The sequence below is a fragment of the Grus americana genome, chromosome 2 (genome assembly GCF_028858705.1).
Source record: "Grus americana isolate bGruAme1 chromosome 2, bGruAme1.mat, whole genome shotgun sequence".
Lineage (NCBI taxonomy): Eukaryota > Metazoa > Chordata > Aves > Gruiformes > Gruidae > Grus > Grus americana.
In genome coordinates this window covers 122,932,853-122,959,469 of record NC_072853.1, presented here as the reverse complement: position 1 = coordinate 122,959,469, position 26,617 = coordinate 122,932,853, and the positions used below count along the sequence as shown (strand labels likewise).

Genomic DNA, 26,617 nt, shown 5'->3' with positions numbered 1-26,617 from the left:
AAAATGCCAGAGGAAAATGCATAGACCTCCAGTCATTTGTTAACTCATGGGTGATGAACACTTGTAATTTGTATTTTCTCAGATTATATAAAATTTTCTTTTCTTTCCCTTCATTCCAGGCTCAGTGTAAATCAGGTCACAGATCATGGAGTAAGGATCTTGTATGAAGAACTCTCCAAGTACCAAATTGTGACTTTCTTGGGGTATGTACCTATTGGGAGCAAAACACTAGATGTTGATAGTAGAAAATAAAACTGCAATGCTGACAGTACTGACACAGCAAAGGTGGGGTGGAAACCACAGTTACCTCCTCATTTACTGAACATAAGCAAAGCAGCATTTTGTGTCAGAAATGATTCAGCTGCCGACCTATAACAGTTGACTGTGAAAAGGACTCGGCTTCCTCTCCCATCGCGCTGCCTCACAGGATGGCCTCCCACTAACATCAAGCCCTTCTGTAACACGGTGCGGACCACGGTCAGGTTACTGAACTGTGTGGGCATGCTAGTTTTATACCTAAAGCCGCCTGTTAGCTGTGGAGGGCGGGGAGAGAGCGCAAGCAAGAAAGTGTGAGCTTTATAGCTAGAGCCTTCTGTTTTCTCTGCTGTAAACTGATTTATTTCAACTATGCAAAGCAGATACAGCTTGGTAGAGACTAGTATGCGAAACATAGTTTCAAGTGTCATGTTCATGGCACCAATTTCTTTAAGACCTTAATTAGTTCTTAATCAAGTTGAAGCTGGAAGGCATGTTAGCTCTGACTTCCTGCTCTTGGTTAAGCAGCATTAAAATGACTTTTTGAAAAGTCAACATGAATACCAAGAATCACCTCCTTCCTTCAGTGCCCTAATGTAAGTACCTCTGCTCAGGTATCTGATCTTCAGTAATATTTGCAAGGGGATTTTATGACTTTTAAAAGACTAAAAATATGTTCTTCTGGTGTTTTCTAACTTCTCTTCTGGCAATATTGTTTCTGTACTAACGCAGGAATAAAGAGAAGCTTTGTTTGCTTGGGGAGACCATTTATTAAAAAAATTATATAAATATTTTCCCATGATTTACAGTCTGATCTCCTTGTATTTTATATCCAGCCCTTCACAATATGAATTGTATATCAAAATAGAAATACAAGCAACTGTGAATGTGTGCAAAGCCATACAAAAAAGATAGATGCTATGTATGCATTATAAAACATTATAAAGTGACAGCAGGAATAATCTATTTTTACCAATGTGATTTTTCTTTAAGGTTATACAACAATCAAATCACTGATGTTGGAGCCAAATATGTTGCAAAACTAATTGAAGAGTGTTCAAGCCTTGAATATGTTAAGTATGTTAGATTTTTTTTTTTCCTTTCTACACTATCCTAGTTAAGGTAAAGCAACTTGAAACGGGAGGGAGAGTGGAATAAAGACAAAAAAAATATGTTTCAAATAAAATATAACTTAGGTTGCAGTGGTCTAGCAGTGAACGGCAGCAGTGAACTCTTGAATCCATACTCTTTACTAGAATATAGTAGTAAGCAAGAGGAGAGTATGAGACCTGTTCTTTACCTAAATCCAATCTGAGCACCTGAGTGAGGCTTAAGCGGTGCACGAACCTTGCTGCCCCTTGCAACAGATGAATTCACTTGGATTTAGCACCAAACTTCTTTATATCGTGTCTTTTATGGCCCATTGGAGTCAGGCTGTGCTGGTGCCATACCTCAACTCTGGAATTCCCCAAATTCACTTGGTGAGTTGTTCCCTTAATTCCTGGAACTTCCCCAGATAAGAGTGCCTGGCCATGCACAACACTGGTTTGACGTAAAGGTAGATCATTAACCAATGGTCTAATTGTGACCATAGCAGAAAATAGAGGTAACAGCAGCAATGTCAGCTGCTGTATGTAGCAACCAGCAGCCAGGGACTCTTGGGTTCTAGTCCTTGTTCTACCACTAACTTGTTCTGAAATCCCACACTAGCCACGTCCTTCTCATCTGAAATATTTGCAGAGTTTTGAAACCGAAAAGCACTTTGGTTCTTTCACTGCTTAGATTAAATAAGCAAAGCACCATGTCAAATTTTCACAAAAACACCTGTTGGAAGATGGTTACTTTCAGGCTGCATAGTAACCTCACAGATAATTTTGAGATCAAGTGTATATTCACGTGCCTGAAGTCAGTCAAACAAGCCAGTTTTACTTTATGTAAATATAGTGGATTGAGGGGTTTTGGCGTTTGGTTTGTTCTTTACATCAATGTATATGCAATTGAGACTTACCTCTTCCTTGAACTCCAGCCATTTGATATACCCACACAGGCCAAAAAAAACCAAAAGTTCTTCTGTAGATTGCCAGCCAGAGACACTCACTGCTGCATTGACCTATGCCACTACCTATAGCCTGTGCTCGCTTCAGAAAGACTTGAAATTATTACAGTCTGTGCTTATCAGCTGCAATCTCCTCTGGAGCCACACAACCAAGAAATGTTCTGTTCCCTGTGGCATCATGAAACATGCTGCATGTAATTCATGTACTCTGTAGCAACTGCTGATATTATGAACTATAATAAAAACTAGGCAGGGGGCCTTGTCTTGAGGGTCAGCTCCTAAGGCTCATTTCTGACATACTGAGCACTGAAAAGAAGACTCTACAGTAATACTTCTGATTCGGAGGGCTGACATGTGAAATACGTAAAAGACAACATAAAATGATGTCTCTTAATCAAAGGTCGAATGCCTGCAGTACTTTTTTTACTTCAGATTAATCTTTGATAACTGTAGCTAGCCTTTAGAGTTATTTAGGCTTAGCTACTTGTATTGCTTTCTGAGCTGATGTTCTAATAACTGTACAGTTGTAAGTGATGTACCTCATCAATTCATGTATTTTGTGCAGAATAGGAGCAAACAAAATAACTAGCGAAGGAGGAAAGTGCCTTGCCCAGGCCATCCAGAAGAGCAAGACAATGTTTGAAATCGGGTAAGCTCAGTGCAAAGGAGCAGAGCTCAGGGCTTGGTCTTGCAAGGCATCTGTAAATCCCTTAGGACTCCTTCTTTCATTCTTACCTTCTTTTCTTCTGCCATTCCTTCCTCCCCACAGCAGCATTAGAACAAACCGGTGCAGAAGCACAGCCACATTTTCCACACAGAAGGAAAAGGAGGCTGCTTTATTGTTCCCCGGCTGACAAAATATTTGTTTTGGTTTTTTTTCTGCTCTTCTGACAGAACCTTAAAGGAGAGAAACTAACAAGAGGACAGTATATAAAGATAGCCACTTTCCTTACAGCAACACAGCTGTTCTAGAGATACTTAGTAATTTTTAAAAGTCTGGGAGGTTTTCTGACTACTGGCAATGTACCTAGTTATTGAGTGTCATTGTTTTAATTGTCAAACCTTCTGCATCAAGTCCTGATAAAGTTGCGAGCTGGGAGAATAAGAAGAAATTCTCATCATCCTTGTATCTAGTCTGTCCCAAACTGGAGAGTCTGCTATTATTGGAGAGAGGTCTGAATGTACTATAAACCTTTAATCCCTGTCATCTTTCTCAGGAGAGATGCTAGACTTGAGAGTTTGATTTTTATATTTTTTTCCCTCTCTGGCAAAGCCCAGTTTCTCTTTCCACTCTACAGGAGAACATTTTTCTCAGAATCTAATGCTCAAATACATGGAATTAAAACCTCTGTTTGGCCATTGTGAATATCACAATAACCCTGAAATATGAAAATCAGATTTGAACAATCAGATTTTTTGCCTTTAATCTTGTTGTTCTACAACATTTCACAAATATAGTCAACAGTATGCACACTTCCCTTGTCATATAGCTGGGTCTGCTGTGCTGTACTTGCCGTAATTGCGGTGAAGGACTCCTATTTTCTCCTGTGGAGAACAATAATCACTCCAAATGGATTTAGGATAGCTTGGACAGAAATGTTTAAACAGATATATTCAGCATTTACATAACAAACTGCATTGGGACTGAAGGACAAGGAAATTCTCTGGAACTTACTGGAAGTGGATGTGTTTAGATACCACAAAGCTCAATTGATTTTAAAGGAGCTGCCAACTAATTACCCATCAAGCTGAGCGTGGCTCTGAGTCATCAAGCCATGATCCCTGTAAAAAAAACCCTTATACCTCAGCAGAGGTGCTTTCAAACCCATAATATAGGGTGAATTTTTAAAGTGGTTGGTCTGCATTGAAAAGATTTGACCAGATACTGCTATTAAATGTTGATCAAATCCCTGCAGCTTTTACCACACTACCTTCTCTTAACCCTTTGTGTTACCAAGGGTTGTTTTGCCATTGGAAATACTATTCTTTACAAATGTGTGGAAGAGCCCAGGGTCATACTGTCCCTGTGAGATTTTGATCTTTCTCTTGGCAGCTGGTGAGAGAGGAGATACCACTTGGGTGTAACGCTGAAGGAATTGTAACCGTTTTACCAGACTGTTCTGAAGGAGAGGGGGAGCTTGTAGAGCAGTTCAGTTCAGAAAGTCACCCGTTTGGATGTGGGTCCCTGTGCATCTGGGGCGTCTTTCCCAAGACCTGTACTTTGCACTGTGTAAAATGCCCAGCAGGTAACAGGAAAACTGCAGCAGGGGTATGGGGAGGAAATGTTGAGCAGGGAAATGATAGGATTTAGGACTTGGTGTATTTCTCACAGCAGCTCACTGTATAGGACCATAAGACTCCTTTATCCTGGAAGGGTACAGAGGGTTTGCCTAGTGCAGCAAGGTGATCCCAAAAGCACTCCTGCTGCAGCAGGCTGTCTCCTAGAGCTGCTTCTGTGCTGTGGCCTTAGGGTACTGGTGAGTCAGCAGAGGCTGGTGGTGTGGTGTGCAGGGAGTGGAACCTGCCTGGCTCAGCAGGGAGGGTACCTGCCAGGTTTCTCACAAGCCTGAAAGACTGTGAAATATTGGGGGGGGAGGGGGCGGCGGGGTGGGAGGGAAAAGGGAGAATGCAATGCCGAGGGGCAGCACACCTCATATCTCCTGGTTTCCTCTCTTCACCAGGATGTGGGGTAATCAAGTTGGAGACGAAGGAGCAAAGGCATTTGCAGAGGCCCTGAGGAACCACCCCAGGTTAACAAACGTGAGGTAAAACACCAGCAGAGCCAGGCAGTTTGGTGCAGTGCTGGCTTTCCCATCGTGCTTTGAAGCGATGACTCTTCCCACCCAGCGTTAGCTTGGAATGCCATCTGGTATTGCAGCCTTCGCTGTGTAACCAACAGGCTCCTGGTGCGAGCAAGAGGCCAAATTGAATCAAAAAGCCCTATGCAGCCATTAAGCAAGTTAAAAATATTGCAGGGCTGGCATCCTTTCCTCTGTCTGCACCTCCTCCCCTCATGCTGCAGAGTTACTGGCATTTGTGAAAGCACATGGTCAGTGGGTGCCATTTTGATCTGGGAGCATTAGCAGAAGGATGCACCAGCTGTCACAGAATCAGGCTCCCAGTGAGCTCAGTGTTAACAGTTTGTGTTGCGAAGGTACAGCAGCTTTTACCAAAGTAATTTTCAGGTGATAAACTATTTGGGTAGGGGCTGGGGCATTCTTGGCTCATTCTTGGCACAATTCAGGCTCATCCTGTACTGCAGTGGAGCTATAACACCGCATATTCAGTGCTAATGAGATGTAGTTCTCACTGGAGTTCAGTGATACATCTCAAACTAGCCTTCTGGAAGCCATAGCATGGGTGAAGTTGGTAGCACAGCACAGGGAGAAGCCGGCAGTGTAAAACAGCCCATCCCCTGCCAGACTTTCAAATGCTGGTTAGGGAATTAAAGACACATATTGTGGCAGCTGCTGCTGTTTCAGAGTCCCTCCACGCAGCTGGAGCACTGGGGTCATGGTGATCCTTTCCATTTGTCTCCCAGTTCCACTGGCCTCCACGGTGAGGGAGCAGACCAGGCTCCTTGGTTTCCCCACAAGGTGGCACATGGCACTAGTTTCTTTAGAAATACGGTACTCGGGGAGTTTGGGGATCTCTAGAGAGCTTATTGCTGCCACTTCAGATCCAGGCATTTCAGAGCTGGTGCCTTGTCCTCCTTTCTGCGAGCAGATAGCCAGGCTTAAAAAATTAAAAGCTGAACAGGTGCAGTGACCTAGATATATTTAAACTTAAAAGCTATCTGAAATAGCCATCTTCCCATAATTGCAGAATCCATCCAGACACATCAGACTTGAAAGAAAACATTTTGAACCTGAATCAGAGCCGAGCGATTCTCAGATGGGAACAAATATGCTGATGAGTGTGTTTGCAAAAATAAGGAAGAGTAACTGTGCTGGCTAGGGGTAGGTTTGGCTGGCATCTGTGCAGGGTGAATCTTCTGCTCTGCAGTGTACTTGCACTTGGGTTCATTTCTTATCTTCCACTAGTTAATCTTGCTTCATGATTTGAATTCAGAGTTAGCGCCAGTGGTAGCTTTACACAAAGATTAAGGGAAGATAGTCTCTGCTACATCACTTTAGCATATTTGCCATTTTTAGGCACAGTCACGATGGACTGAGAATATCTAGTTTCAGCTGAAGCTAGCAGGGACTTGTGCTAACACATATTTGTGCCATTGCCCCACTTGATCCCTCTTTCTACTTCTTTTTTGAGACCTCACACTATTTTCAGGCTCTGGCCTTGCTTTTGAGGTGGGAAATACTTTCTGAACTCTCAAAGCCTGGAGTATAACTTTAACTGGATGATTTTGCCAATGTCTATTCAAAGAATGAAGGGCAGACTAAGAAATGTTTGTGGTTTGTAATGGAAAGCATGCATTTACAAGCTCATCTCTCCATACACAACAGAAGGTGTTGTGTTTGGAAGAAGAATGAGATATTCAGGCGTCTGAAGGACTTAAAGGACAAAGTGCCCAGTTTCTACAGGGAGCTGGGATGACAAATGCATGTAAAAACCTGTGTACTACTAACTACAACTCTTTGTCCTTACTAAAAGCCTTGACTCTAAAATCACTGGGTGCAACTCTGCTGTCAGTCCCAAGAGTACAACTCACTGACAGCAAATGTTATGGCCTGCACTTAGGCTCCAGCCTGTGAACTGTTCTCACTTGTAAAAGTCATAAGGACTTAGTGATTTGCAAAGTATATGAGCCTTTGAAACACCCAAATGCTGAACTGTACAACTGGGAAACAGATCATCGAGGATATTCGCTAGTATTTGGGAGCAGAAGGGCCAAGTGATGCTGTTTCTTACACCTCTTTATCTTTACTTCACAGTCTCGCATTCAACGGCATCACGACAGAGGGAGGCAAAAGTATTGCTGAAGCTATGCAACACAACAACTCTGTGAAAATATTCTGGTAATTGACAGTGTGGTCTACTTCTCCTTTCTCCAGAGAAAGCAGCAGCAGCCTAATTTTATTTCCTCCTGTCCCATTGCCTCCTCCTACTCTGGATCAGCAGCACATGTCCTTTAGGACACATTCCAATGTCCCAATGTCACGCTTCGCTCTGCTCCCTCCATCTTGCTTTCCCCATCTTCTCTCACTTCCATCATCTGAAGTCAAGTTCTTTGTCCTCAGTTTTTGCACCTCCTGTTGTCTCAAAAAGCGTTGTTTCAACCCCTCTGCCTTTTTTCACCACACCTCATCCACCTTTTAGACGCTAAAACATCATGAGAAAGTATCATTAGAACATTGCCCTGAGAAATAAAGATCTGATACTCTTGTCTCTTTTACCTCCAGGGCTTCTCTTCAGTATCGCTTTGTGCCCAGCCTTTAGAAATTGCTCAGGGCAGGAACAGCACATCCCCCTTTGGCTGTCTAAAGCTAAGTCACAGACAAGCTGGAAAAATGGGGGCTGAAAAATGATGACAACATCCTAAGTGAACATTTTCTCTCCCACTTAGGTTGACTAAAAACGAGATGGATGATGAGGCAGCAATGAGTTTTGCAGAGATGCTGAAGGTCAACAAGAAACTGGTGCATTTATGGTGAGTTACATTCCACAGCGGCACAGGCTCTTTGGCAGTCACTGCATTAAAGCTTCACCTTCCAAGTCTATGTAGGTCACAGTAAGCTTTTTGTGCATGGTCTGGATGCAGCTGACTGGTTGTAGACAGTTCTAATGGAAAGTTAATAAAGCTACTGTCTAGCATTTTGAACCTGCTTTCAAACAGGGAAAAGTTTAAGCTGTATGTGTGTCCTGGTAACTTTCGAACTATTCAAAATTGATTTCATCTCTCCTTAAGGGAACAGTACTGGCCTCAAACACAAAAGTTTCAAAAAATGTACAGGCAGACAGCTAGAACAGAATAACCTTATTATGATTCTTACTATTTATCATCACACTATGAAAGTAGCAAGCTCAACTCCTACTCTTCAACCAAGAACCGACATGACAGATACTTAAATGCATGTCCCATTTGCCCAATGTTTTCTTCTAGGGCTAGCAATTTCACTCATGCAAGACACTCATCTGTAAGACATAAATCCCCAGGAAAACCAGGATTATTTCTAGCATTCACAAAGAGACTTGTTAGACTTCTAAGAAAACACAGCCTTGGCCGTTCTAATCCAGAGGTTCTCAAGAATTTGTCCGTGGATGGAGTTGGGCAGATGTGGGCTGTGAAACAAATAGCCGTCCATTCATGCCAAGGGCTCAAGAGAACATAATAAACGGAGTCCCTTTACAAGCTTATACAAAGACTTTGCTAACCACACTCTAGTATTCCCTGTATTAATTGTAGTTCCTGCCCCTTAGGAAGCGTGCCGGTTGTCAGAGGTGCCAAGTACTTGTAGCCTCTTTTGAAAGTAGTAGAAGCTCTGGTGCCCATCACCCAGAAAATAAAAAGTGGAGGAGGGCTTGATTTCTTTGCACACAGCTGCAGATATGCTTCACTGAGCAGTTTGGGTTGAATTCATAATAAAACTTTCCCCACCCAAAGCAGACATAGTAATCTAGATGCACATCTTTACCATGGCTCAGTATTGTCCAAGGATTTCTGCCAGTAGACAAAGTTATATCCTATTTTGTTGGTTATACCAGTGGATATTTCCAAAAGGTAGTGACCTACATGTAGTAGTCATGATCGAGCCAATGCCAGCCTCAGTAGAGGCAAAATTAAAGTGTTTTTCTAGTATGTGAAAGAATCTACTGGATCCCTTTGCATTTTGATTCATTTACCAAGTGCAGAAAGTCCTTTAATGGGAATGCCTCCCTCCCTCCCTTAAAGATCATTCAATTCATTCCAATTTTCAGTCTCACCCTGAATCCCATGGGATTCATGCAGCCAGTCACATGGAATGGCACAGCTATGGGGCACACCATGGTAGACTGAAAGGTATGTATTGAATTAGGCTAGGCTGATGAGTATTTTTATACTCATGCAGATGAGGGGGCTTTGTTCATTTTTAGCTAGGAGGATGGTCTATGGTGGTTAACAAGAGTTACCTACTGCTTCATCAGTTATGCTACTCTCAGCTCAGATGGGTCATACTTTATAGCTACTAAGGTGGCTTCACTGGGACTTGCACCTGCTCACTTCAAAGTCAAATTCAATGCCTTATTTTTCAAACGTCTCACTGGTCTGATAAAGACAAAAGGAATTGGCAACCTGTAGATCATAACTGCTATAACACTAGGCCTGCACAGGTTCTGTACTCAGAATTTTCTGTACATCACTTAAAAATGCCTCACAGTGTCCTTAAGAAAAGAGAACTAAGAGTCCAAATACCACAATCCCATACCAGTAGTAAACAGTTCTTAGCAGAAATTTGTCAGCTATGTAGTTAAGCTCAGTATTTCCAGAATGCAACCACATGCAAGATTAAAAGGAAAAGACTAATACTCTGGGCTCTGTTTCTGAAAGTGCATGTGGGGCATTTGACCAGTACTGCGCACCATCCTCACAGATAGAAATCACAGCTGTCTTCTTGTGGCAGACAGGCAGCTTTGCTCCTTGACGTCAATCTGAGCGTAGGTTGGGTGTGCACTGTAAATAAGTTTGCATGTTAGTTAGTGTGGTGGGTTGACCCTGGCTGGAGGCCAGGTGCCCACCAGAGCCATTCTATCAGTCCCCCTCCTTCACTAGACAGGGGAGAAAAGGTATAACGAAAGGCTTGTGGGTTGAGATAAGGACAGGGAGAGATCGCTCACCGATTATCGTCACGGGCAAAACAGACTGAACTTAGAGAAAAATTCATCTAATTTATTACCAAGCAAAACAGAGCAGAGCAATGAGAAATAAAACCAAATTTTAAAACACTTCCCCCCACCCCTTCCTTCTTCCCAGGCTTAACTTCACTCCTGGTTTCTACCTACTCCCCCACCAGTGGCGCAGGGGGACAGGGAATGGGGGTTGTGGTCAGTTCTTCACACGTCTCTGCTGCTCCTTCCTCCTCAGGGGGAGGACTCCTCAGACTCTTCCCCTGCTCAACTGTGGGGTCTCTCTCACAGGAGACAGTCCTCCACCAACTTCTCCAATGTGAGTCCTTCCCACAGGCTACAGTTCTTCACAAACTGCTCCAGCGTGGGTCCCCCATGGGGTCACAAGTCCTGCCAGCAAACCTGCTCCAACGTGGGCTTCTCTCTCCACGGGGCCACAGGTCCTGCCAGGAGCTTGGTCCAGCACAGGCTTCCCACGAGGCCACAGCCTCCTTCAGGTGTTTCCACCTGCTCTGGCATGGGGTCCTCCATGGGCCACAGGTGGAATCTCTACACCCCCTCATCCTTCCTCCATGGTCTGCAGGGGAACAGCCTGCCTCACCATGGTCTTCACCACGGGCTGCAGGGGAATCGCTGCTCCAGCGCCTGGAGCACCTCCTCCCCCTCCATCTGCACTGACCTTGGTGTCTGCAAAGTTTCTCACATCTTCTCACTCCTTTCTCTGGTTGCAAAAGCTTCCTAGGTTGTTTTTTTCCTTCTTAAATATGTTATCCCAGAGGCACTACCACTGTCACTGATGGGCTCGGCCTTGGCCAGCGGTGGGTCCGTCTTGGAGCCGGCTGGCATTGGCTCTGTCAGACACAGGGGAAGCTTCTAGCTGCTTCTCGCAGAAGCCACCCCTGTAGCCCCCCCCCACTACCAAAACCTTGCCACGCAAACCCAATACAATTTGACATGAGGTGCTTTCTTTTTAGGCTTATCCAGAATCAAATTACAGCCAAAGGGGTGAAGTACCTCAGCGAAGCTCTCAAGGAGAACACGGCTATTAAAGAAGTCTGGTAAAGATCCCTTCTGCAAAGCCTCACTTTGTAATCTTTCTTTCCCTTTAAAACACTTCTGGCATTACTACTTTCCAGCCTAAAAAATTCAGAGCAAGTTTATGTGAGGCAGGGGTTGTAGTTCCAGCTGTGGGTTTCAAATAGGTAAAAAGCCTCTGTCATTGAAACGCTTCCCTGTGCGTTACCAATGTCAAGCAGTTTTGTTAGTTCACATCTGTCTGTACCACTGATTCACAGAACGTGTGTGTTTGCAGAATTGGGGCTGAAATTTACAAACCAAGTTTTCTAGTCCTGATTTATTTTTAAACTTCTGAACATGTTCATGCTTTTCAGGAGCTAAATCCCAACGAAGCAGGAGATGGTTACATTTAATTAGCATTACTAATTTGGTTCATGGAATTTGTGCTTGGATTTTCTTTGGGTGGTGCTCCAAACACAGTGGAAGTGCTAAGCTACAAGAAGATTAACTTTTTGTAGGATTTGCTTGTTTTAGATTCGGTAGGCATCACATAGTCACACATGTGCATTGTAAGGCACAAAGCCAAATGCCACATTCCTTCCCTCCCCTCAGGGAGCTCAGGAGTCAATACAACTCTGCTGGGTTTAGCACCACTGCTTTATTACTGAACATGAAATTTATTTTTAAAAATATATATTTGTTTTAGTGAAAGGACACTGAATTCTTGCTTAGAAAGATGATGACTCACTATCTGACTAGTGGGTTCCCTGGAGATGTGGAAGAGATGCTTTTTTCAAAGGCCAATGTCAGGTTTCGTCTACAGACAAGGCATCAATTCCCACTCGAATCATTCTGAATCTTCAGACCAAAATCTGTCTATTGATTCTTGCCTGAATTTTCAGAGGTGTTCATTAACCCCAATATTTTCATAAGTCTAACTGGTTTAATAGATTTCAACATTTCTGAAAGCTGCACTTACCAGGCTGCTCATTTTCAGGGGTGTAAATGTCAATGTAGATTAACTTTATGTAGCCAGACTTGAAAATTTTGCCCGAAGTCATTTCACATTAATAATGTCTGAGTACTTAACAGAGTTTTCTTCCCGTGTTGTCATGGAAGACAAAAAATGCTCTGAAGACTATTTAAATTTCTTTAAACTAGAAAATGGTAAGAACCTTTGTCAGCTGTACGTTGCTTGTTGAAATGCAAACAGCTGGGTATCCAACACCGATTTTAGTTCAATGAAGTGTAGGTGTTGGTTCAGTTTTTCTTTCTGAAGAAGCAGCCTTGTTCCTCATGTGTGCAGCAGGAACAGCAGTACTGTGGCCTGCCTGTCTGAGGCCGCTTCCTAACTGTGTGCCCTTGAGAAGCATGCAGCTCACACAGCATTGCAAAGCTGTGATCTCTGCTCCAAAACCTTAGAAAAATAGAAGATGGGCAACGGTCACTACCTTACTTTCACATCCCTTTTATTTTTCTCCTCTAGTTTGAACGGGAACCTGATAAGCCAAGAAGAGGCCAAAGCTTTTGAAAATGAAGAACGGATCATTTGCTTTTGAAAGAGGACTTTCTCATTTTGACAAGCTTCGTGTTACAAAGGTTACTCCTACACTTGGACTGCAGAGTTTATAAAGGCATAAATCTGCAGGAGAGAGATACGTGATTAGCTGCCTTTTTATGAATATGCTGTGCTCCCTCAGCTCCATCCCTTACCCTGTTCTTAACTCTTTTGGTGAGTGGGAAGTTGCCTGGGTAAATAATTAATGTTTGTTTGGTGCTTTGAAGATGAAATGCAAAATGTTAAAGACCAAATCCACTGGCAGGTGTATGCATTTTGATAATTGAGTTTAGATTTATTCTGTACACTGATGTAAATAATCTCTAATTTATATACAGAAATACACACACATACGCGCATATATATGCAAGAAAGGGTCCAAGTTACACAAACTCCACAAGCTCACAGTATTATCTGCCTCATAACTGAAATGAATATACATAGATTCACTGGAAACATAATCCATCTATAATAGTTGCCTGGTACCAATGTTTTCAACATGAATACCTTTCTCCTGCCTAGAAATTAGGCCCTTATTTCTCCACTGACTACAGGCAGCGCTGTAGACACTGGGGGGTTTTGTTTGGTTTTGGGGTTTGGGGGTTTTTTTTGAGAAATGGATACATCAGGCTCAGATTACTTTCAATAATCTTTTTTTCCATATTGAAGCCAATACATTTTCTTTTATACAACCAGAAGTCCTTACTGCCATCACTGTAAAAGCATAAAACTGGCAGTAAAACACTTTTGCTTAAAATTTCCCGAGGGCTGCATAGAAATTGCTACCTCCTGTTTTCACAGCGTTTGTTCTGGGGAGGGGGTCTGGAGGTAAATGTGAAATATTAATTAGCAGGCTGTTCATTGCCTTGGCTCTTGGCCTAGACACCGTGCTGGTGGCAATACACCAATATTAAGTTGCCTAGCTTCAGTGAGGAGAAAGGACAACTGGAAAATCAATTGCGTCAAGTAGAAATCCCTTCTCCCGGCAACATGTAAGCACAGAGAAGGATTGAGATCTGCTTGGAAAGCTTTTATTCTGTGCTTGAATTAGTGGAGAGTGCAAGACAAGGGGCAGGTAGCAATGATAAGGACCAGCAAGAAAACATTATCCCCCCAAAATAATTAGTTTTTAGGGAGCGTAACTTTAGATGGCCCTAAAAGAAACCAGTTTGCAAAGGAGTGGGGTATTTGCTGAGTTTTTTTGTGCACAAATTAGGGATGTTTTATAAAGGTAAACTCAAATTCTACCCCACAGTGTGTACAAGGAACCTAAAATGGAAAAGCATGATCCATTTTCCTTCCTTCTCCCGTGTTACTACCCTCCCAAAACTTTGAGAAACAATTTTCCATTTGCTGACTAACCCACAAAACCTTGGTAGCCTAGAAGAAGAATATCCAGTTAAAATGCCGAACCAATGAACCCTCACCTTCCCATCTCCCAAATCTGCCCCTAAAGCAAAGCATGAAAAAGGGCTTGCTTTGTAGGTCAGTTCTCCCTTTCCTAGGTGGTAGCAGACCTTTCCTAGTCCCCAGTTCTCTAACACATTTTAAAATACTTAAAAAGCTTTACACAAAAGCCACAGTTAAAAAGAAAGAGAGAAGAAAAACATGGTCCGTGGTATCAGCACTGATTTTTCACAAGGAGACGGATGAGGCTTTTAGACCACGCCAGAGGAAAGTCAGCGAACTTGAATGATTTCTGCACCTGAGCCATTTGTTTACTGAAGCAAAAGGGCACATGGTTACAGATGAGCTGGATTTCAATTGCAAAAACATCTGCCAAAGCAAGGCCTTTAAAGACATCTCAGCGACTTTAACAAATCAGACACCCGTGCACCTTGTCTAAACGTTATTCGTGTTTTGCCAGCCTGCCCTTACGGAGGGGAGGAGACACTGGGGCAGGAAGGAAGGGTCCTCACTCACCATGTCATTTGCCTGTGTTGGAAGAAAGTGCTCTCCTGGTTTGCTCTAATCACTGAATTGCTCACTGACCGGGTAGAAAATATGATTAAAAAGTCTAGCTCCTGTCTTCGTTTCACCAACAGACTAAAGCAGTACAAGGTGTCCCTCATGGCTCCCTCCAAGCTTTCCAACGCAGATGCTTCTGCCACTTTTTGGTTTAGAGCAGCCTTTGGAGCTACTTGTAGCATGACAACAACCTCAACCCTGTTGCAAATCCCGTTACAAGCCCGTTTTTGTTACAAGCTGGGCACCTGGGCCACTGGTTTCAGGGACAGCAGCGCCTACTGGGCCACAGCACTTAAACACCACCACAAAGGAAATAGTGGAGGGGTCAAGCCCAGCTCCACGTAGGATAGAGTTTGGCACCGATTATGGTGCCGGTGACCATGTCAGTCATAGCCACTCATTCCAGAGGTGATTTTGGGCCACTAGCACTCATTTGGGCTGGGCTGGAGGTCTGGCTTTGGCAAAACTGAGGGGTTTCACAATATCCTGCTCCCAACTCACCCAGGGCAGAGGGTCTGCTTCACACAGCATGTCACGGTGTTGGGAATCTGGGGCTGGGGAAACGGGTTGCTGCTCTGGGAGCAGCTGGAGTTCCCTTGTGTATTGGCACAGCATTTCAGGCTGCCATTCTTTCTTTGCGGTCTTACTGTGGGGCACATCGGAGCAACACATTTGCAGCTTGCAGCGAGAGCTTGAGACAACTATAACTTTTTTAAGACTTGTTTGTAATTTGCCAAGACCTTCTCTGTATGTAGCATTACGGTTTTTTTCCACTTGTCCACTGTGATAATAAACAGCTTTTTAAAGACCTTGACCAGGCTGCCTGCAAGTGCTTTGGCTTTGCCGAAGCCCTGTCAAGCAGATGCTTGGTTAGACCTGAACAGGACCATGACACCTGATGCTGGCTGCAGACGAGAGCGAGGAGCTGCCGCATCTGGAGAAGCCTCGCTCTTCAACCACAGCCAGCGTATCCCCATCTCTCCATCCCACGCCGCGGGAGCAGCGCTGATGCTGAAAGGCAGCGGGAGACTCGTGCCTGCTTCTCTGTAGCTTCGCTCCGTTCCCTCACCCTGGTTTGGCGGGGGAGAACAGGAGATTGTAAAACCATATAAATGGCCGCACTTGGGAGCGAAGGTGCCGGAGCTGGGCCAAAGGCAGTGAGGGACAAGTGTGCCATGAGGAAGGAGAGGTCACTGCAGAGGCCACTCTGTCTGCAACTGATGGAACAAATAACCTGAGCAGCAAAAAGCTGCAGCTCTGCACGAAGGACTTCACTTCCTGAAGCAAGTCAAAAACAAACCAGCAGGATCATGCTAGGTGAAAATGGAGGCCAGGTTGGGAGCTGCCTGCTGCACTCGGGCACACTGAATTTACTCAGGTGGTCTCTGTTCACTTGCTGGGGGCTCTTGGTTGCCCTGTGGGATGGGTGAGGCTTCTAGGAACACGATGTAGCAACAGTGGCGAGTCCTTCTTTGCTTCCCCAGATGGGGACAAATGGCAAAAGGATGCAGGGGGCACCACAGGCGCTGGGGAGTTTCCTCTTTTATCCTGGGGAATTCATGTTTGCATCCCCTATGAATCTCAGCAGGGACAAGGTTAGCTGGTGTTCAGTCTCCGTTCCCAGAGGTAAACGAGAGGTGAGGGCATGAACTACAAAGTTTTGAAATAACTTGCCTCAGGTACGCAGCGGGACTTGAAAGGAGGGATGATGTTTCAGAGAAAACAGCAGCTTCAGGAGCATTAAGGCATGAGAGGTCACAGCAGGCAGGTTAGGGAATAAAAACTGGTCTTGTAGTCAGCCGGGGGTAAAAACTACAGCAGAGGATGTCTTGCGCCCTCATACGTCCGTGCTGACGGGGAGTCCCCAGGTGACTGCACCGGAAAGCAGCAGATTTCTGGCAGGGCTGATGCCGCCCCACCCACCCGAGCTCAGCGCCTTTGGGGTCAAGCAACCCCTTAAGGTGGCAATACATAACTAGGGCCTGCAGCTGGTGCTGGCAGCAGGGCTGCTGAACGGGGGGGGCCTCCCAACAGCCCCGAGAGGCTGGGACCTGCCGGAAAAATGCAGAAGTAGAAGACGCAGAGTTGGGTGCCGGGTACAGGAGAGGAGGAACCAAGCATTTCGTTTGCTCTGGCCATCCTGCTGTAACTGCCACCATGCTTTCTCTGCCCAGCAGAGCTTCTAAGGCAGGGCCCGGGGGTCCAAATCGCAGCCCTCCCCCTAGCCTGGCCCCGGCCCCACACGTGGGGCAGTTCTGAGAGCAGTTCCATCACTTCACCAGACAAAGTCTTCCTGCTTTGTCAGCTCCTCTCATTCCCTTGCCCCAGACCCGCCGGCTTTCACAGCCCTGGCCACCGCAGCCCTGCTCAGAGGGCTGAGAAAGGTGCCATGCTTCCCCCATCGCAGCCCTCAACATGGGCAGCAGGCATACAAGGTGGCCACTAGTGGCCTGGCCGATGGGCCACTTCCACTGCTGCAGTGAGCGGCTGTGCCCGAGAGCAAACCCACCGTGGTGCGGAAGCATCCCCTTTGCTCCCGCGGGGAAGAGAGCCGGAGCTACAGCAAACCCTTTGCAAACAACTAAATTATGCCCAGCCGCCTGCGTCCAGGGATTCATCCTATACACTGAAGGCAGCGACTTAATTAGCTGCTAAAGCCTCGCGAGCCAGGAGACTTAGAGCTCACAGACTGGAGCTAATGAAGCTGTCAAGTTTTCATGCTCCCGTTACCTGCCAGACACTTTAATCCTGAGTTTAGCAGATATTAATCCTGGCTTGTGAATAGGAAAGCTGCTCCCTTTAGAAACCCAAGTCTGCTGAGGCAGGGAGTGAGAAGACCCCACCACTGCACTGGAGGGTGGCGCCATGGTGGTCATTCTCCTCGGTGACAAAGCCAGTCCAGGCTCAGAGAGAGAGTTTGGGTTTTCCTTTTCCTTCTGTTTGAAGACAGCTTGAAGAAGCAACCAGGAGAGGAAAGGAGGTGGGGGGGGAGGCTTTGTTAAAATTTAAACACATGTGTTCAAACAAAGAAATCTGTAACCACTGTAAAAATGAAAAGCAGGGCAGGAGCTCAACACAAAACATGACTCAAAAGATAACGGGCAAAATCCGGAGATGCACCAAGCACCTGCGGTTTCCACCGAGCTCAGCTGAAGACCCGTCCCCATGCTGTTCATATCTGCCTCTTCTACGCTCTTGCCTTTATGAGGAGTGAGTCATCTTGCGTCAACTGAGGATGGGCTTTACACAATTATTTATTGATGTCAAACCCTCCTCCCTGCCCCCACGCATCCCTGATCTCATCCCCCTCAGAAAAGAGATGCTTTATTAAATGAGGGCTGGAAAACTCCGTCTCATTTGGCTTTTGCTGAGGCTCCTTGTTGTCCAGTGGCCGGCTGGCAAGGAGATGGCAGGCACGGAGCTGCGCAGCACCTCGCAAGCAGTGTCCTCTATGGCCTTGTTTGGCTTTTTAGACACGGGCAGCCCTCTCCCTGCAGGGTGGGATGGAGCTGGGCACCTCCTCAGCTGAACAAACACATTGGAGGATGTTTGCAGAGACCAGCAGGCTCCAGACTGAGCCCCCCAGGCACAGACATTGCTCAGGTCTCATAGGGGGAAGGAGCAGGAGTGCCTCCAGAACAGGGCACTCAAAAACCAGGGCAGAAACCGCCCCAGTTTACCTCCAGCTGCTGCGGGGACTCTCCCCTCCCTCCCTGCTCTCTTTGCCACAGGCTGTGCGTTTTGCTCCCTTTCCTGCTAAAAGCGACGTCACATCCTGAAATGGACATGGACCACTGGCTGTACCAAACAACAGCGTGTGGTAGCGGGGCCAGATGCACACACATTTGCAGCATCATCATCTCATGCTGACAGCCCCCAGGATCAGCCCAGGGCCAGTGTTGCCACCCGGTTCACCCCCCAGGACAAGCAACTTGGGGCAGAGGCAGCACATCCCATGTCCCAGCCATAGACAGGAGGGCAGGACATGATACCAACAGATGCCACTAATTTAAATTCCACACATGAAATCCTGTACCTACTGAACTGGAATAATTTCCAGCAGATTTTCCTGATGTGAAGCCAAGCGTGGCTCTAACTAGTTATCAATTGCTTCCATAATATGGCTCGAGACCGAGGAGAAAAACACAGGAATTACTGGCAGTGAAGGAATTCAGGCTTCCCAGAAGGTGGCTGGGGGGAAAAAAAGTTACACTAGCAACAGATACGAACACGCTCCTTAGTAATTACATCCAACTGTCTCTTGGTGCAGACTTGAATAATTAGTGTATTAAAACTATCATCTCCCATGGAGAGAATTGCAAGGGTCGCCACTGTCGCCGTGCTTTAACAACTGGTTCAGCTACCCCTAACCACACCAGAAGGCTTCTCTCAAAAGCAGAGCAAGCAAAGATGGAGGAACCTATACCGTAAATCCTTGCATCACATTCCACCAGCAGCTATTACCAGCCTGCCAACTGCCCCCCAGGTCCACTCCCAAGTAGTGTAGGGGAAGGGGTGTAAAACCACCCTCCCTCCACAGCAGACTTACACCATACATCATCCGAAAACCGCGTGTCCTTGGCAGCACGTGGCTCACCTGTGCCCCCGTCCTCATCTCGTTCACTTTTAGCTCAAGGGGCTGCAGCTCCCCGGCTGCTGCCAGGGCAGGCAGGAAGATTTGGAGTAATACGGCAGCCCGCCGGGTCTCTTGCGCCCCCAGCTACCTGCTGCAGGCAGCACTGGAGGCGACCCAATGAGTTCCTTAGCTGCAGCTGCTGCCCCGGCAGGAGGTTTCCAGGCAGTCGGCGGCATGGTGCTCTGCCCCTGCCAGGGAGCTCAGCTGGAGAACAATTTAATGCCCTCCATGGCTCTGGGCAGAAATTCCCTCCTCCAGCACCGCATCTCCACAGCAGCCTGTTGTAGTAGCCTCCTCCCAGCTGTTTAGGGACAAACAGGAGAGTGCTGGTGGCCATCAGGGACAAGGAAACCCACGCACTGCCCAGCCCTGGGTACGTGGCAGGGAGTCAGTTTTAAAGAGGAAACTCTGAAGCGTTCTGGGAGGAAGCTAGAGTGGTGTTTGGGTAGAGCAAACTGGAGGAATGAGCAGTGTATTAAGCTGGCTTGATGCTTTGATGGAGGTTCCCAGTCCCAGGTGATGAGAAAGGGCTGTTTGCCACACCCTTCCTCCCCTCCCTTCTTTTTAAACCACCCACAAGTTTCCCACCTCCGGACCTGGCAGCTCTAATTTACATTAACCTTGAAGGCCATCATGGCTGCTGAGGATCACCAGAGGACGCCTCTCCTCCAGCCACCAGCCACCCTGGCAAAACAGTGGCTACATCACCCTGCTCTGCCAAAGCCATCCTCAGCCTGCTAGTTAAAGGCCCGTCACAGAGCCGCTTTGCAGGACATGCAAAGAGTGAAAGGGGCTCTGCGAGGGACGAGAGGCCCAGAGGGTCTGCACTCCTACCTGCAGAACTGAGGACAGGCGAGAGACCAAGTTGCTTTTCTAGCTGTGACTATACACCACGTGTTGCTTTTCCTTCCTCTGCTTCAGCCTGGTCTGCAGCATGGACATACAGAAGCTCTGCCCTGCAGTGAGGCCTCTCTCACCAATACTTTAAAAAAAAAATCACCTAGAAGTGTGAAGAAAACTGTGCTTCAAAAGATTTATTACATATATTTGTACATATTTTACATGAATGGAATGTTAAACTTACAACCTAAAAATCAATAAAAAAATATTTTCATTCATGATTATGTACTGGCAAACCACTGAAAAGAGTACCTTAAACAACTTAAGTCAACTTGCAATCATACTGCTCAATTAAAAAAAAAAAGAAACCACAAACATGTTTTATATTAGACATTGCAAATTACATTCCAACTTCTGCTCTGGGTAATGAAGGAAGACATCTTGTCCATTACCACTGCACGTAGGGGTGGTGTTTCAGAAGCTAGCAGGGAATTCCCTCTCACTCGTTGTGGGCAGGGCTAGCTCTGTGGGAAGAGGCATATAAAAAAGGGGAATATACACTCTGCTCCCTACCAGCAGGTACCTGCCAAAGGGTAGGAAGGGCCAGAATGAGATTCGCAATCAAGTGATAAGGTCACCACTTGTTCAATGTGATGCTGCAGCTTTTAAAATGAAGTAGTTCATGAAAATGTGCCCTCTACAGCTAAGCCACCTCCCTTCTTCCTTCAAAGTTATAGCGCTTTGGCAATAGCTTCCCGACTGGACGATAACGAATACTTCGGCTTCATCTTACCATAGACAGGAAGAGTACAGAATCACGCTTCGATGTCTCTTCCTGTTAGGATCTCACACCTCGAGAGCTTGTGACCAGTCATGTTGAGAAGTGTTTACTATTAAATATAATAAATTAGCAATAGAAGGGACAGATTTGAGGGAAAACAAGAGGTACGGGATTCAGCAACAGATCATGTTCTTGCAACGTCAGGTTACTTACACTTAAAACTCTGCCAGAATCAAGCAAATCCTACTTATCGTTGCAAAATCTTTGCCAAAGCACACCCAAGGGCAAAAGTCTCTCAAACAAACACACATAGATTAAAAGCTGCCAGAAAGATCAGCTAGCGGGCTTGCTGCCTTCAACAGCTTGCACGCTGGCAGCTTATTAGATCAAAGACAGAACCAAGTCCAACCTTTTTCAGGTGCAGGATATTCCTATGGTGGTTTTACCTGAGGAAGTCTTCAGCAACTAATAATGCCCCACAGTGAGGTCATTTTACAGTTTATCCCATCGTCAGCTCTGATGTACTTAATTGAGAAATGACTTTACAGAACATGATGCAGTGGCTTGGGAAGCCAGCTGAACGGTCTAGTAAGTGAACCAAATGCAAGTTGAGATAACTTGAGAGTAAGGACTGGGTTGGGTGTTTTTCCCGCCAACAGGCTAAAACATCTTCAACCTGATTTTAGAAGCAGGTTAATTTATATGGAGAAACATCACAGGAGTTTTACATTTAGAAAATAAAAACTGGACACAGTTCTGTTGTGAATTTCTCACATGGAGTATTTTGAACGCTGCAGGATAAAACACTTTTGGCTGGGTTGTAGCAAAACCCTGATCAAGCCCTCTTCTTCCAGCTACAACCTCTTACGTTACTTTTGCCGATGCCAATGGAAAGCCTGTCCAAAGATTGAAGGGATATGGCCTAAAATGTATCATGTTTTCAGCTAGGAAGAGGAAAAGAAATGGATACTAAAATGGCGTTTAAGCTTGAAAGGGTGGGAAATGAATCATAAAATATAGCACTCCTCAAAAAATGAGATAATCTTCCAGTGGCAAAGGTGAGCTGGAAGATCTGTAGTAGTACTTCCGCGTTCCCAGGTATACGGTAGTCCCTTGGCAGGAAACTCCCAACCATACAGCAAACTCAGTAGGTACAAACCAGCGATACCAAATTTGCACACAAATACTCTCTTTCCATATGGCCAAGCAGCCAAAATTCACAGAAACTCAGAGAGATTGTGGCCTACACCAAAACCAACGTATGCTTTGTTGCTGTTCACGTACAGGTAGCAGTAACATTCGAGCGCCTCCTTCTCTGCTTTTGGTGGAACACAGAAGAAATGGAGCAAGTTTCTGAAGCCCTCACACGGAAAAGGCAACATACTAAAAGCGTCCATAAGCACGTCTTATGTATTAGACATTATCGAACCAGAAACACCGAAGATCCACATTTCTGAATAAAAATTATCTTTCCCAAATTTGCTGAGATTTTAGTCTTCTGGGAGTCAGTTTTACCAGCTCTCCAGCCTTTCAGGAAAGACTTAATTAAAAAGCCAGTGCTCCTAGCATTAAGAACTAGGATAAATGTATAAATCTTGAGAGTAAGTCATAAAACCCCCTTCACATCATAAAGAGGGGGGATGGGGGGGAGGAAAAAAAGGTCACAAGTATCCGCCCACATCTTCCTACACTACCTACACATTTTCCATTTCAAAATACTGCAGTACACTTACCCTTGAATATGAAAGTTAAATTGATTACAAATAAGACCATCTGTTCTACGCTTCATTCTTCCCAAAAATAAAATACCACAAATTTACAGTGTGCTTTCTGTTTTTGCTTTTACGTCCCACTGAACTCATCGTTGAATGTATGCATTGAAAGAAAATTAGCTACCTCCTTCAAAAGGAAAGTGTTATTATAGATATACTGCTTCATAATAGCCAGGGCAATGGATGCCCTGTGCTGACAGTAGCATGGCTCTCTTGGTATTGTATGGAGTAGGGTTATCTACAATCCAACTTATAGCCACCTCCGCTATGAACTTCAAAACACAAGTTGCTACTCAAGATACATGGGTATGTTACAAGTTCAGAAAAATCTCACATTTCAAGAGAGTGTTAAGTCTACTCTTCCCCTTCTGGCAAGCAGCGTGTTTATGGCAGACCTGAGTATGGGAATTATTTCACACCCTTATGTACTTAGGGAAGATATAGGCCAGATGACAGAAAATACTCTGAAACAGCACAGAATTGGCAATCTCAAGATATTTACAGGCAAAGAAGCATATCGCACCGTAATTTAAGTTATTGCTTCTTGTGGACAAGTGTGGTATTCCTTGATCGAGACACAGAACTTGTTTGGTGTTTATTTTCTTTCCCCTTCTGAAGCACAATGACTCAAGACCACTGTGAGGATATTTTTAAAATGAAGGTGTTGCCTATGACTAGAGCTACGTCTACAGCATGGTCATCGCCAACTGACCAACACAGCTGGTGATAGAAAGCTTATGCAGGTGATTTTCTACAGGTGTCTTCAAACCCAAGCATCACTCTCTTGCTTCCAGGGTCATTCTAGGCTTGGTCTATATTACAGGTTTTGATACAAGAAAACCTCCCATAGCCATTCAGAAGAGATTTATGGATACAAAGAATGCCAAACTAGGATCTAAGGCTGACCTTGTATCAGTTCCTCAAATAAGCCAAGGTATTGCTGCTTTACCATGCTGATGGAAGCAGCAACGGGCTCTTTCCTGCAAAACCATGCATCAGTGCAATTGCTAGTGGCATGCTTTTTAAACACTGGTCCTAAATGTAGGACAACAGTGATCACTGCTGGGTCTTTAAACCAGCTACTTGCATCTGAACACAGAAAATTAAGGTTTTTTAAAAAACAGTAAATTAACTGGAGATATGAACTACCAAAACTGAGCTTAAGTTGTAAACAGATTTATGTTTATAATATTTACCTACTTAATCCCCAAGCCAAAGGCTATCTATGACCTCAGAGCACAGGACACCAAAACACTTACCTACCCCCTTTACATTATTACAGGTGAGTTTCTGTAGGCATGAAGCCAACAGTAAACATTAAATCAATGCAAATGCAAAAGCTTTACTTTCAGAGATAGCAGGAATTTAAAACATTTGAAAAGTGAGCCTGCAGGCAACACCACTATTCGAGCATTACAGGTGCTGTAACTCCTCATCCCCTCCCTCCCCCCTCCCCCGTGATAATACAAGGCAACACAAATATTCTCAGCTAAAAAGGACTCTGTACAGGGAACGACTGTACATTTGATGTGACTACAAAATTGAAAGTGTGACAAAATGATTCTGCTCCCACTGAAAAAGAGAATACAACAGGGCCCCATAGTTACAGGTTCAGCTGAAAACAGTGATGCAAGCCCAAAAATGTAGAAACTGCACCGTCAATAACAACAATTATCTAGTTTGGACTCCTTTAGATTTGCAGCATAACAAAGGCATTTTACAGAGCAACATTCAGGAGAAAATGTTATCCAGGCAAGAATTGCTCTGCAAGCAAGATAGGAGAGTTTAGTAACATGCACTGCACTTGTTCTCCAGATAGCAGCAGTTGCTCCTGTTCTTTGCCCTTTTTGATATGAATCACAGTAGCAACAGAGAGAAATATGTACTTAAACAAAAAAAAAAAAAGCAGAATTATGTATGTACAAGAAAAACGTTCAAAGTGTTGTGCAATTTATTTTAACTATTGAAACCCACTAAATATGCTGTCCCTAATAAATATTCATAAACTCTTCCCTGTGCTGTGAAATTCAGAAACTACTACGGCTAATTCTTGATATAAAAAGTATGCTTCTAAGCCCTGATAACTGTTTCAGTTTATTGTCTTTTTTTTCCCTGTCTTTTGTTTTTGAACTGTGATACTTTATGGGAACTAACACTTATCCACAGTTTTACTGGGTGTACCCTGCCAGAGACATCCTGTGTTTCGTGGAGCCCTGGTTATACCAATATCATACAGTAAAATAACAATAAATTAAACAAATGTAGGTGCATTTAAAAAAAAAGAAAAACAACCAAAAACCACACTGTCAAATGTTGGTCTCCACATGAAGTGACCAAGGATTTAAATCCAAAGTACTACAGATCCTGCCATCAAAAACCCATTCAAACAAGGAAACAAAAACTTGTGCATAAGTGTTTTAAAAATTAAACGCAAATCCCACCTCGATGTTATCTCACCCATACCTATAAAAACCTCTTGCTGTGCCCACATTTGCAGTTATTCCTTTACACCTCAGGAGGCAGCCTGGAGATGAGAGTAGTACAATAAAATAATTACCTGAAACATTTTTAAAAAAATACCCGTTAAACAAATTACCTTAACTGGCAGCACTTAAAATTGGTAATTCTTTTTTTTTTTCCTATTTAAAAAAAAGTTGCATAGCTGTAAGATTTTGCTTTGCTGCATTTTTTTTTGTTGTTTTTACTCACAAGCAGTAAAAGAGAAGTTTTAGTTACTTAAACAGCAATACATTGTGCAGATTTCAACAATCCCTATAGCTTGATCAATATAAATTAGTTACCTGTCTTGGTTTTACTCTTTGGACTGCATTGTGACAAATGTTTAATTACAAAATTTTGAAATATAGTATTCCTATGCAGAGAAGTTTATGTTTTCTGTTCTTGAAAAAAGTGAAGAACGTAAAACAGGGTGTGAATTCAGTAAATTAAGGTCACACTGTTAGATTACATTTAGTTTGCCATTTACTCTTCTTCAGCCAACGAGAAGGTGAAAATGTTCCCACTCAAAACCGGGGCCATCCTCCTGCAAGGGTCTCAGATAGCACGTATCGAATGTCTCCGCTTCCACTTGAGGCAGTAGGAAACATGTCCAATAACCCGCTTCTTCACAGAACCAGAAGTTAGGCTGAAATTAGGAACTTTGGCCTTCGATACAAAATAGTGTCAGTAATGTCTGTGGGGAGTCGATTGTTACAGAATGTGCAGCATTTTCAAAATCCCTGTGTGTCCTTTGCATGAGTGTTTGGTATACTGAGCACTACTGGCAAGTAACCGGTGTCTGCAATACTTTTTCCATGTCACTGTCCATCTTTGCCTTTTTCAGCCACAAAGAACTGTAAGTCTCAAGCCAGGCACGCTGTGTTCAGCAAGGGAACCTCACATCTCTGATTTCTGATCAGTGGAAGCAGCTGTTGAAAAAGCAGAAGGCAAAGTACCATCATTTCATCTCTTTCAGTATACAACATGCTCAAACAGCATGAGCACAACCATGGTGTTTTCCTTCCCCTTTCCCCTTAGCCCCCAGTTATCACCATCTCTGCTGTGAAAAAAAACAATAGAACTTAACTTGAGGTTAGACACCCACAAGCATGGACAGAGACGAATGTGTTCATAAACACAATTCTTCTTCCACAATTCAGTTGTTGGGGGCAATATAGGAAATGTGTTTGTTTATTGATTTCGGCTAACACTGCCCTGAGGTTAAAACAATTATCCCTGTAGCAGGATACCTTCCTTCAGGTTTCCTCTGCTACTCCTGCAACAACCACAGCACTGCAATGTGACCTGCAATGCAGACTCGTGAAGCAAGATGAAACAAATGAACAGATAAATGCCAATGATGAAGTCTTCAGATTTTATTTTATTTCCATCAGAACAACAAAACCTCAGCTACCAGGCAGAATTTCAGATATCTCCATTTCTCTAAGAATTA

General features: G+C 44.4%; 2 protein-coding genes across 9 annotated transcripts in view; one reads left to right on the top strand and one right to left on the bottom strand.

The window, feature by feature from the left end:
* Positions 1–15,443, top strand: part of NOD1 (nucleotide binding oligomerization domain containing 1) — a 30,564-nt gene extending 15,121 nt beyond the window's left edge. For 3 of the 8 annotated variants that reach the window (XM_054814773.1, XM_054814774.1, XM_054814772.1), the window contains exons 5-12: positions 120–203; positions 1,249–1,332; positions 2,877–2,960; positions 4,993–5,076; positions 7,204–7,287; positions 7,836–7,919; positions 11,068–11,151; positions 12,597–15,443. In XM_054814773.1, coding sequence (XP_054670748.1) covers positions 120–203; positions 1,249–1,332; positions 2,877–2,960; positions 4,993–5,076; positions 7,204–7,287; positions 7,836–7,919; positions 11,068–11,151; positions 12,597–12,669 — 661 coding nt within the window. In that variant the 3' untranslated portion in view covers positions 12,670–15,443. Of the gene's footprint in view, positions 1–119; positions 204–1,248; positions 1,333–2,876; positions 2,961–4,992; positions 5,077–7,203; positions 7,288–7,671; positions 7,920–11,067; positions 11,152–12,596 lie in introns of those variants that run through there. The other 5 variants (XR_008575671.1, XR_008575670.1, XM_054814775.1 and 2 more) reach the window with 5 other exon arrangements.
* A 4,848-nt stretch (positions 15,444–20,291) lies between these two features.
* The window catches only part of ZNRF2 (zinc and ring finger 2), a 66,016-nt gene continuing 59,690 nt past the window's right edge, over positions 20,292–26,617 (bottom strand). Inside the window, exon 5 of the mRNA XM_054815431.1 lies at positions 20,292–26,093. The gene's annotated coding sequence lies outside the window, so the exon portion shown is untranslated. The remainder of the gene's footprint in view (positions 26,094–26,617) is intronic.